At 29.0% G+C, this 13,404-nt stretch overlaps 1 protein-coding gene across 2 annotated transcripts in view; it reads left to right on the plus strand.

Moving 5' to 3' along the window:
• Positions 1 to 11,472, plus strand: part of LOC106465463 (L-asparaginase-like) — a 79,138-nt gene extending 67,666 nt beyond the window's left edge. For both annotated transcript variants that reach the window (XM_022393364.1, XM_013925693.2), the window contains exons 10-15: positions 1,852 to 1,965; positions 3,404 to 3,514; positions 7,532 to 7,627; positions 8,517 to 8,764; positions 10,528 to 10,627; positions 10,857 to 11,472. In XM_022393364.1, the coding sequence (XP_022249072.1) occupies positions 1,852 to 1,965; positions 3,404 to 3,514; positions 7,532 to 7,627; positions 8,517 to 8,764; positions 10,528 to 10,627; positions 10,857 to 11,030 (843 nt within the window). In that variant the 3' untranslated portion in view covers positions 11,031 to 11,472. The remainder of the gene's footprint in view (positions 1 to 1,851; positions 1,966 to 3,403; positions 3,515 to 7,531; positions 7,628 to 8,516; positions 8,765 to 10,527; positions 10,628 to 10,856) is intronic.
• Positions 11,473 to 13,404: the final 1,932 nt, after the last annotated feature.

Consider the following 13,404-nt stretch of genomic DNA (forward strand, 5'->3'; position numbering starts at 1 on the left):
TAACTCTAACAGTTAACACAGCAAAGTGGAGAATTTTTATTAGGTTATTGAAATGTATGCTTCTCTATCAGTATTCTGCCAGAATTCTTCTGTGCCCATAAGAATAGAAATAAGAAGTTACCATGTGAAAACAATAATTGAGTAATGTATTTTAACATTAAAAATTCTGATTTTCTGTTTACAAAAGAATAATGCTTAATAAAAGCTTGTCATTTTTCCTGAGGATACATTAAGTACTTTCAGAGTTATTGAATGTATACCACCATGGTTACATGGTGGTTACAAGGTCATGTAAAATACAGGAGCCCATTTCGTTAGACTTAATGAACAACAAATTAGTCTGTGGTGTCAACAAATATGGAACAACTCGGAAACCTTTTGAATACTTTGATGCAAAAAGTTTTCAATTAAAAATTTAACTCTAACAGTTAACACAGCAAAGTGGAGAATTTTTATTAGGTTATTGAAATGTATGCTTCTCTATCAGTATTCTGCCAGAATTCTTCTGTGCCCATAAGAATAGAAATAAGAAGTTACCATGTGAAAACAATAATTGAGTAATGTATTTTAACATTACTAATTGGCCCGGCATGGCCAGTTGGTTAAGGCACTCAACTCGCAATCTGAGGGTCGTGAGTTTGAATCCCCGTCACACCAAACATGCTCGCCCTTTCAGCCGTGGGGGCGTTATAAAGTGACGGTCAATCCCACTATTCATTGGTAAAAGAGTAGCCCAAGAATTGGTGGTGGGTGGTGATGACTAGCTTCATTCCCTCTAGCCTTACACTGCTAAATTAGGGATGGCTAGTGCAGATAGCCCTCGTGTAGCTTTGTGCAAAATTAAAACAAACATTACTAATTACCAAGAACTCCTATATACAAGTAAGTGTCTCTTATTTTGTTGTCTTTTCTGAATAATATGCCCTATAGTTTTGATTATATTCCCCCTATATATAATTATTTTTGCTTAGAATCTGGTGGGAGGCTTGTAATTGTTTCTATTCAAGAAAAACTGAAGCTTGTATAAACCAACTACTCATATTTTAATATAATTTTAAAATACATTCTCAACAGAGTATCTAAATGACAAATAAATCATTGAGGGTACATGTTATTGATGTCATTACCACTATCTACTGTTTATGAGTAAGGGTAAATTATACCTATTAAAATTTGCTGTTATCTGAAATTCAGCTAGTAAGCCTTTCTTAAAGGCTGAAGGCTGTTTTTCAATTGAGACTATTTTAGTGTCATTGCAAATGTAATTTAGATACAAAACACATCTTTGTGGTTAAAATGTTTTCACAAGTATTTGCATTTAACCACTAAAAATGTTTAATTATTGTTGGTAATTTTTGACTTGAGGGAGATACAGAAAGCATAAAATAACTATGAAAAACTAAATTGTTTTGAACAAAAATTTTATGTCCTCCATTTGTAATTTTGCATGCATGGGAGTGAATATGTTAGTAATATAAAACACACAGATATTAACATGATTTTTAGAAATTTTTTCAGTTATCTTTTTTAGGTTATAAATTGATATTTAGTGTATCGATAATAGATTGACAGTCCATTTAATTAGCTATACTCTCGGCATTAGGCCTGCTTGACAGCATGCCCAGTGTGAACTTATCTGATTTTGCATATTACTGTCATTAACACAGTTTTATTTTTCATAATGCACAACAATTATTAGCAATGACTTGAAAAAAAAACTTTTGTTGTTAGTTTTAGTCTGCAATAAATAGAAAATATTATGAGCAGTGTATATATACACACACACACACATACATATATGTATTTTTAAGATAGCTTATCCTCTAAACTGAAAATTGTGTACCATTACAGGCCTTACTAGAGATAGGTGTTGTTCTTGGTTCTGATATGACTCCTGAGGCAGCCCTTACGAAGCTTAGTTATATTCTGAGCAAGTCTCAATGGTCATTTGAAACAAAACGAAAGGTGAGTATTTTATATCAGGGTATGGAAGTAAATGTGATATTAAACAAAATTTTGATGTGTGTTAAAAATGTGACTTTCCTACTTTATCTCTTTTAAAGTGAACATTTGATAAATAAAGAAAAACAAAGTATATGGTGAAAACCTGAAAAAACACTGGTGCCAATTTAAAGTAAACTTGGATTATTGGTGTTTATTAGTATGTTGGTACAAAACGTTTTTGTGGTTAAAAGTTTTTCACAGGTATTTGCATGCAACCACTGAAAATGTTAGGTAATTACTAGTAATTTTTTAATTAGGGGAAATACAGAAAACCTATAATAACTGTATGGAAAACACTTGTTTTGAACAAAACTTTTATTATGTCCTGCAGATGTTCATTTGGCTGAAATGTTAGTCACTATTTTTTCTCATTGCACTTTATATTACTTTCTTGTGTGTGTCTGTATTTTACGAAGTTAAAGAAAACATTGTTTATTCCTTGATTTACTTACAAAATGTGAAGAACATAACTTATCACCAAGTTACCATTTGTTCAACATTTAAGAGTAATATAGGTCAAGTTATTATCTTGACTATTTTCTGACTATATATATCATAGAGAAGTAGATGATCATTAAACAGACGACATCCTTGTGAAGGTGCTTTCACCTAGGAAACTTTTGTATGCCATGTTTTTCACTAATACTGTTTCTCAGAATGCTTGTTTGATTCAGGCTATTACACACAATTTTTAAAACTGTATTGTAAAAGTTTTGAAGGAAAATGAGAAATGGAATAAAGTCTAGTAAATATAAAACTGATAAGTAATATATTACAGGTCTTTTCAAAAGACACAGATAGCTATGAATTATAGTAGCATGGTCTGAATCTTTAACATTAGATACATATACTTAACATCATCTATCCTCTAGAGCAGTGCTTCTCATTCTTTTCCAATATCATTCACCCCTATAAGTAAATTTCACAACAGCTTACTCACCACAATTTGAAAAAGACAAAAAAAGTACTAAATTAAAATGCAAATTTCTATATTATGACTCAAATATACATCAAACTACAACTAAAATGAATACAATATATAATAAACAAAAAATAAATGTATTTATCAAACTACAACTAGAATAAATGATAATAACTAATGACTTTTTTGCTCTTGAATTTGGTGTATAATTGATAATACTCACTCATCCTGTTTCTGATCTCATTAATCCTGGCTGAACCATTCATCCAGTTGAGAAGCGCTACTCTAGAGAAATATAAACTTGATTATTTGAATTCAAAATCTGTAAGAAATATTAATTTTTATGTAAATAATTTTGTATCTGTAGAGGACTGAAACCCTTCCCCAACTAATCTCTAAAAATTTGTGTTTTTGGTAGTTAAAAAAAGTAAATAATAAGCCTTTTTATATCTTTTAATGTGTTTGTTTCTTTTTAAGATGATGGAGACTAACCTGAGAGGTGAACTAACTGTAGTGAAGAATACTAAGCTGGAAGATAAAAGTCTCATCACAGGAATTATTAATGCCATGCATATTTCTTCTGCAGAGGTAATTTTTGTTTGTAAGATAGGATATTTGTTAAACTGTTTATTTTTTACTGCCAATCATAGTTTGCTTTTTTTAAACAAACACATTAAGGGAAGTGAAAATAGGTTAGTTATTTGTACAAAACTAAAAATACATTGAACTATGCACAAGTTCTTTGGATTTTTTTTATTTTCCATTTCACATCTTTGGCTTAACCAAATTGCATGAAAGTTAATACAAACTTAACTCTGTAGTGTCTAGTTTCAGCTTTAAAAAATTAATATAATTTGTTTTAGTTCATAGAATTTACAAAATTTGGTTTTGAGACACTGTTTTGAAAAAAAGCTTTTTGTTTTTGAATCCCAGTTTTTTTTTATTTCTGATTAGAAAGTTCCACTTTGTATATCTAGTCAGTTTCAACTTTATTGACATTTCTTTTGATATTTTGTTTTGATAATTGCAGTAGTCATCACTTCTCACTATAAATCATACAAAACAATGTAAAAAAAGAGAGATTTATCCATGACTTGTGACCTTACCTTTCAAAGTGGTGTGACCATTAACTTTTTCAGGCTAGTTACAAATATTTTTGCTAACAATGTTTGTGGTTGGGATCTATTTATATTTAATAGAGACAAGTTTCTTTTCAAAAAATTTCCTTTATTTTTTTGTGTATGTTATTTGATTGTGAGTAACTTAACAGATATATTAAATAGATAAGGATTTGAGTCATTAGAATATTTTCCTCTTGCCTATTGTGCTTGCTAAGCTCAATTAAGCTTATCTTATGTCTTTTCATAGAAGCAAAATTATTTAACTTTCAAACAAATATAATTTAATGCAAAATATTTACAGAAACAAATGGAACATGTAAGAAAACTATAAAAAACATTCCAAAGTTTGTGGTTTATTCTTAAGTCTACTAAACTTCCCAACAGATTTCTACAACACTATACGTTACTGTGTTACTAAACAACTTTATTTACTACTATACAGTGACAAAAATAGTTTATCATCTGCTCTATCTAATCATATTTAAATGTTGCCTATAACTATTATCATTAGTAATTGTTCAGACCACATGCTGTGACATCATGCCAGGGTAGGAATGAAGGGCTATATAGTAATCAAATTACTTAAGGAGAATGATATTCACATGAGAAGTTTTTATTTATTTTTTTATCAATAAACAAGACTTTGAAATATGGGAATGCTGCAAAGTAGAAGCAAAAATGGACCTCTGCATGTCCCTCTGAAGCATTTGGGAAATCTTACCAGTCACCTTAGTCTGTGCATTGCACACCTCACTTCCAATCTAATATTCCAGGAATAATAGATAGCCTTCTGACACCTGTAACTATTTTATTGTAAAAAATATCATAATTCATCTTAACCTGAGTGTATGGTTGATGTTTGTTTTAATCTCAAAGGCTTTTGTCTTGTGAATTTTCTAACTTAGTTATGATATACTTATTTCCAATAAAAAGAAGTTAAAGTTGCTTATAAAGTTTATGGCATAGTAAAGGGCATTTCAAAGGAACTCATTTATGGGAAAACTTGGAAGTATTTCACGTATCTTCACTAATTATTGTTTTACCTAAATTCTGTTAGTATTATTTCTTATTAATATCAACTTGCTTCACACATATTTGTTTGATCACACACTTTTCATACTGAAATGTTTTTTATTTATTGAGAGTTTATTTTGAATAGGATTATTCTTACTTGCTACAATGCCAAAAAAATTATGAATTTTGTTGTTTGGTATTTTGAAAATTCTAAATATTTTGATATTGGTTTCTAACTTAAATGTACCTTATATGTGTTTTAGTTTAGTTTAGATGTTGGTAACATTTTTTCAAAGTGTTTGTATTACTCTAATAGTAATGTGATCAGTCGTTTTGATTTCAGCGGGACAGTGTCCCGTTTTCGAGCTGCCTGTCCTGCTACTCTTCAGAAACTTTAGGAGATGCGAAAATGTCCCAGTTTGGGAAATAATGGACTTAAATGTCCTGCATTATCAAAATTAATACTGTTAAGCACTACTGTACTATGACTGCACATAAGATTTGTCCTGTCCTCGTATAAAATCCTTCATTTTCGTGTATTAACGTTCAAATACATGGATAATCACATACTCATTGAGGATGTAATGATATGAAATTAGCTTGTTTATTGTCTCATAAAATACCATTAGATGTTAGTCATTGACCTTTATACTATGTCATTGAAATATTGTATATTAATGTTCAGTACATAGTAATATTACAAAACAATATGAAATTAGTTTACTTTATTTTCGGATATGCACTGAATGTCCAAAACATTTTTGACAATTTATTTTCGACTTTTATGTCTTGAATTTTTGCAGCTTGTATACAGTTATTACTTTAACATTTCTCTTACAGACACACTATCATTATATCAATATCTTAAACAAACTTTTGAGAGTTTCTTATGTTGAATTGTATACAATGCCAAAATAAATTATGAATTTTGTTTTTGGTATATTGAAAATGCTAAATATTTTGAGATATATATATATATATATATATCATAAAATTAAGATATTTATAAAACTGTAAATTTGATTTAATCTTTTACCCTGCCCCCATGATTTCTTATTTAAATGTACCTAATATGTATTTTAGTTTAGGTGTTGGTAAAACTTTTTCAGTGTGTTTGTATATTACTCTAATAGTGGAAAAGCATATACTAACTTTTTGGTATACAAATAGTTTGTCTCTGTCAAATTGACAAAATTATATGTGTTACTGTGATGGTAATGCTTTCTCTAAATTTGTCATTACTGATTTTCATACTTTATTGATACTTATATTTTACTTTGTATGCTATATGTTTATGCTTACAGTTAACTGTTTATTTTCAATATTATTACAAATTTGTTAAGCAACGTATAATAATTTAAATTATAGCATGCATTTTTTAATAAAATTTTTGTTTAATATTGCTTTGTTTAATTAACTTTCTCACTTCAGGCTCGGTCAGATCACCTGAGTTCATGACCCCAAATTGGCCTTTATAGTTTTAATACTATAACTTCTAATGTGTTTCATGTATCTCCATGAAATTTCACAATCTTTCAGTAAGCATTAAGAGCCTTTTGTAGACAAAAAAATCAGAATTTTTAAGGAAGTATTTTCAATAAAACTTTCTCTGGGACTATATGGTGTCAGTGTTGACTGTTCCAGGTGAATCATGATTTTCATGTTAAGATTAAAAACACTTTTCCTTCATCTGAAAATTGTCAAATTTCATTTCTGTAATCTCAAAAACCTTCTAAATAAATTTCGAATGTTTTTTGTTTTTTTTTCAGTAAAACTTCCCATTAATTGATTTCTTTTAAATTTGGTATATAGTTGGAATATATGTTCCTCTACCTTGAGAGCAAATGTTTTTTATAGTAGCTCAAGTATTCTCAGAGATATGGGCATAAATTTGGGCAAGAAATTACGTGTGCCACTGTTGGTGCATAGCTAAACATAAAACAGCAGCTCATGTGATTTCTTGTAGTTGATATGAATACTCTACAGATTTTGTAAAATGTTGAATACTTAGTCACAGTAGTTTGCATAAAATTCACACTTTTATATATTTATATATATATATTACAGCTATGCTATGGTTAGATTTAACTAACTAAATGAGAGTTTGTGACATCAGTAATTAGCTTGTTACTGTTTGTGACCATTTATTACTACCAGTTGAAGATGTTCTTTTGAACCTACTGTGAAGAAGCGGGTATAGTTGGGGGTTAGCCATGAAAACACTTACCTAGTAAAAATGATCAGAAAGTTTCTTTTGGTAGCCATTCCTGTAATTTGAGCTGGAAAGTAATTAATGTTGGACATTTTTTTTCATTGTTCTTTGTGAAATGTTTTTTAGATAAAAATTAATGAATTAGTTAATATTATTATTTTTACTTAAATTTTGAAACTTGACATACTAGGTATGCACTCAACACTTGAAAGGTACTCGTTGGTTGTATTGGGGCTAACTTGCTTTCTTTCTTGCTAGGAAGTTGAATCACTTCGTAGTGCTTTGTACCCTTCTATTCTCTGCTCAGTCACAGCTAAAGGTGATCTGGAAAAACTGGAAATAATGAGACAGTCTGTAAGTTATATGCTTGTTGTTTCAACACCTTGTAACTTGGAAACTATGAATTCTCCATAATGTTTAAAACATTATATCACCTAAGAAATTATATTTGCACATAACAGAAATTTAACATTAGTGAACGTGATGAATTTATCGGTCATGTCTAATTTTTCTCTTTAATACAGGATATGTGCGTGTGTTTATCCATCTACCAACACCAACTCTTCAAAACTAGTATATTATTCACCATTTGTCATTGTGTATTATAATGAATTTCAACCCCATATTTGTATAGATGTAAAAAAATAAATCATACAAAGATATTGCCTATTAATATAATTATGTAAAATATTAATGAACAGAGTAGTAGAAAATGTGGATAACAATTTTTATGCTGTAGAAGTTCAAAATGCAAAAAATCTATAAATAAAAATACATTGCTATTTCCTGTATAATACAAACATTTGAATGCAAACTTTTAATTGATTATTGCATGCAACAGATTTCACACATACTTTATACTGAAACAGCGAATTTGACCATTAGATGTATACAGACTTTACTTTCTACATGTAACAAAAATAATTTAGGTAATGAATAACTTCCTTGATAATTGCAGTACATAGGCAATTGTGTATTCATTCTGTTGTTACTTTATAATCCGCTAACTACTATGTTCATAAATCCATTCATCTATTCTGTGAAAAGATGCTTTTGTTTCACTGTTATAATATATCTAATAAATATTTTTACATAAAACTTTTTTTTATATATATCTTATTGTTATAATAATAATAATAAAGAACTTTTAAAAAATTATTTGTTAACTCAGTGATTTTTTTACTTGATTTTTTATTGTCTTAAGTTTTATTGTCAATAATATCTGCTAATCTTCTTCTTGGAGGGAGCTTACCTTTCAGCCTGTGATTATAACTTCAGGACTCCACTACACATTGCTGCATCAGAAGGTAATGTGGAAATGGTAAAATACCTTCTTCAGCATGGAGCAAGTGTCCACATGCGAGACAGAGAACACAAGTGCCCAATCCAAAATGCTATTGAGTTTGATCATCATTCAGTTATAAAACTGTTAAAAAAAGCTGGAAGTCATCTTTGTCTTCCTCCCCTCACCTTAGCAGATAATCTTATAAGGTTTGTGAATTCAGTCTACTTTGTATCCTAATTATTAAAAAACTACATTTAACAGGTTTGTGTGGTTTTGAGCTTCATATTCCATACCTTATTACTCTAGAAACAGAAAAAAATAAACATTGGACTATAGTTGAAGAAATGGTGTAGAAAATTTACCATTAACAACAAAAAATTATATTGAAGAAACAGTAACTGTTAACCTTTTACCTGACATGTTCCTGCATTGTGAGGACCTAATGTAGGTTTTGCCAAATTTTGTTCCAAATATAAAACTAGTAGATGAAACTGTTTGAAACTTGACAGGAACTCTCCTAAAGGCATGAAGTAGTAAACAAATATAGTTTTTTTATTTCAAACTTGTTTCATTAATTTATCTTTATTGAAAAGTTATTTGATTGTGCCAATAGCTTTTTCTACTCTGCCAATAGAAGTTGTATCAAACACGTGAATAATGCTCGAAACATGCGTGAATAGTGCTTGAGGCATCTTTTATCTCAGTACTAGTACTAGTAGTACATACAGATGGTATAAGTTCATCTCTCTGAATAGTAAGTTGTATTTTTATTATGAACTAAATATAAAAAAATAATATAAATTATTTTATTTAAATCTGCTAATTTAAATACAAAAGAATAGAAAAATCACAACCTCTTTCACTTCAAAGAGCTAAGCCTAATTCACTTTTAAAGACCTTGCATTCACACATAAGTAATTTAGTAAATCTTAACCCTAATACCAGTGAATCAGCTTTTGTTTCTAGAATCATTTATTTTGAGTTAATATTGCAATATAATGATTAAAATGAATAGTTAACCAATGAAGCATGTTTTTGAATGCTATAAAAAAATTGCATATATGCCATATGCAGTTTTTTTCAAAAGGAAGATTTTCAAAATGTAACAAAATGATCAGCACTTAATTATAGCCTGAAGTTAATGTGTCTGAAGTATTTTGTGTTTTGCTTATCATTCTATGATTTGCCAATTGTGAAATACAGTGCATTGAATGAGTTGGTGCTAAAATTGATACCTTATGAATAGCATTGGTTAAAATGTTTAAAACTGAGGTTGAACATGCACAGACACTGTTTTATGAGGAAAAAAGAAAAGACTAGAAAAAGGTTTAAATATTGTTCATAAATGACAGACCAAGAACTAAAGTGCAAGGGAAAATGTTTTAGCCTTAGAGGGCATTTGTTTACAGTCTAAAACATATTTTGGATTTTTTTAGGTAGAATTTCTCTTTAAACTTCATTAAAAAATTAAAATATGAGTTCAGATAAGTTATCTGTAATTTTTTCATGCCCTCATGACAAGAAAAAATGGACATGGTTGGCAAAGGGTTAAATATAGACCATGCAAAAACAAACACAGATCATATACTCCTGTTTAGAAAAAAAACTAATTAAAGCTTCAAACTTAAAAGTGGATTGCTATCAAAAACAAAATGATGCCCTAGTTCATTGCTTGTATTATGTTATTTCATTTATCTGAAATATAGATTGTAAACTTTGAAAATAAGAATACTGCTTCATTTCTTATCACAATAGTGTGAAAAAGATATATCTTACTTTAGCCATATTTTTAAGTTTAATTATTAGAAGTATGGGGGTGCTCAGTGCCCACAATTAAACTAATTGAAAAAATTAAGAGATCATTGAGTTCAACATAAATTTGATTATTAATTTCTTTCCTTTTTTTCTTAAGTGTAATTATGCTCTTAAATATGACTGTGTCCTAGTGATATCTTCATTAATCCTATAGTGCAGTTAAAAGGAACTCTGTAAAGCGACTGAAATCTCTGGCAATAGCTGGTGCTAACCTTAGTGAACAAGATGGTTGCAAAAGGACAGCTCTGCATGTTGTAAGTATGATCTCTAGGTATACATGAAAGGTTTAGAAGATAAGAATGTTTCCAGAAATGTATGAAGTTTGTTTCTTCAGAGGTTTCATTTATTTATTAGAAACAGTTAGTTTCTATATTGTTCATTATTTTATGTTTTACTTTTTCTTAAAATCAGTCTCGTAAGGTTTTATAGTTTAAGCAAAGATTCCCACTTTATATACTGAATTTTCTGTTGTTGTTGTTTTAGGCAGTGGAGATGGATCATGAAGAATGTGTCAAGTATCTCCTGGAAGTTGGCGTTGACACCAGTCGTACTAACTTGTATGAACACACACCCATAGATATTGCTAATATATTAAATAGACACAAGGTTAAAGAACTGTTAGAACAACATTTAGAAGGTGGATCAAAAGAGAGCTAACTATAATGATTTAAGTAGCTATGATATTTCTAAAATGTGTTATAGACAACAGGTTCATCTATGGTGTTTAGGTATACGTTAAGGTATAACAATACCAGTTCATTTGAAAATGACTGTTTTTTAAGCACTTGCTAATGTTTTGAAAATTCATATATTTGACATAGTGGTACATGCTTGTGAGACCTAGCCATCGAGATTTGTTTCTTGAAAATGATGAAGATTTAGAAGTATTCAGTATAACAACCATAGGAAATAGTTCATTGAAGCTGTACATTATATAATACATTCCATTAGTTTTGTTGTTGTTGTTGTTTATTTACCATAAGTAATAATTTTCTGGATCTTGGGTGGAGGGAGGGACATCACATGCTAAATATTTTAAAGGGAGACAACAACTATTTACCAGAAAAAAGATGGTCAATGTAAAACAACTATATACCAGTTCTCATGAAAAAAGATGGTTAATGTAAAAATAAATGTAACTACATAGAAAATAATTTTAGAAGACTCCATTGCTACACTGTCACTACAGAAAAAATGAATTTATCTTACAATATTACATTTTGAACAACACTATTAGGGAATTATATATTTTGTGATCTTTGTTTGAATGGTAATGACTAAATTGTAGTTTTGATTCGTAATTAGAAGTGAGCCAACATTGTAAGTTTCTAGCATGGTATTTTGTGTTTTATTACACTGGGAACCATGTACTTCTTCTCTTCGTTAGTAATGAGAAATTTCATTCCAAAAGGATGTTAATGTCTCATTCAACAAATTTTGTTAACATGGTTATATTTAAGAACTCAGGGACACTCCTTTTGTGATAAAACAAGTACATTTGCAAATTATATATACGTGTGTATTTATTAGTAGAATAGTTTCATGATTAAATTCAAGTTTAAACTTTCCTATTGATTGTATAGTTCCTAGTGAGTGACTGTGTTGTTTATTATTTGATTTTTTATAAATATATTGCCAACTTTATCAGAATGATTTTACTTCTAGAATATTATTTAAAAGCTCTTAATAGTTTATGAATTATGAGGTACTATAAGAATGAACAATATTTTCCATGTAAAGATTGTAACATTTTCATTGTAACAATTTTCAAAATATTAGAAATATTTAACTTCCAAATACCAGTTCAAATTAATGTTGAAATGGTGTATTTAAGTATTTGACATTCACAAAAAAGAAACCTATCATTCTATAGGTATATGAAGAACTTGTAGCATTCCTCCACAATTTAATTCTTGGTATTGTTAGCCGAGTTTAAACAACTCAATTCAAATTAATGTTGTTTGATAATGTCAGTCCACTGGAGTTATATGTACATTTCAGTTTTTTTGCTTTTGGTTCACTGTTTTTAATACAAAATTATAACATTTGAGTATTTTCAATACAGCTAAAAAAATAATCTACCATTTGCTTCATCTATATGTTCGTGAATTTTAAATGCTTACAGAACTTGCTGACTGACCACAACAGAAGAAAATGATACAGTATCACATTTTTATTGTCAAATTTTGTCAGTGTTGTGGCATCAAAATACTTATAAAACAGTGTATTTTTAAGTAATTAATGCAAAGTAATAACTCCCCCAGTGGGTTATTGGAAAGTTTACAAACTTACAACATTAAAATCCAGGGTTCAATTTTCCATAGTATGCAGAGTGCACATAGCCTATTGTTTAGTTATGTGCACAAACAGACAAAAGCAAAGTAATGATGATAGTAAATAAAATTGGTTTTCCTTCAGTTATTGAAAGGGTGTTCCATAAATGTTTTTCAAGATTGGTAGCTAAAGTATTCAAAAAATTATAACTTGTGTGAAAATAAATAAGATTTAGTAACAGGTCTAAATTATGAAATCTGTGTAACAGTTTTTTATGAAATAAACTTCTTAAGAATTTAAGCATGAATTTCAATTAATGTGTCAAAATTATACTGTCAGTGTTAAATTTTTTGTGCAAGTTCACTTTTCATTATATCCAAGTAGATAATCCTTTTTTATTTTTGTTTTTTGATGAATTATTTTTTAAAAATAATTATCTAATTTTATTATAATTCTAAGTTATGTAGAATAAGGGTATTGCTATTCAGCATGGTTAAAGAATGCATAACTTCTTGGCCTATTATTTATTTCAGAGAATCTCTATTTCCTGTATCTCAGAATCATAGTTGTTGAGATAAATATACATGCTGAGGTGATTGCATAAGAATGTGTTTTTTTTTTCTTTGTAATAGAGAATCTTAGAAACAAAATGGTTGTGAATTTTTTCAGTAGGTGTATCCTACTTTGTAATGATTTTTATTAAGTATTGTTTGTGCAAGGTACATTGACAATTTTACTGTTGTGAAGCAACTGTTGT

Source organism: Limulus polyphemus, unplaced genomic scaffold, assembly GCF_000517525.1.
Source record: "Limulus polyphemus unplaced genomic scaffold, Limulus_polyphemus-2.1.2 Scaffold1953, whole genome shotgun sequence".
NCBI classification, from domain to species: domain Eukaryota; kingdom Metazoa; phylum Arthropoda; class Merostomata; order Xiphosura; family Limulidae; genus Limulus; species Limulus polyphemus.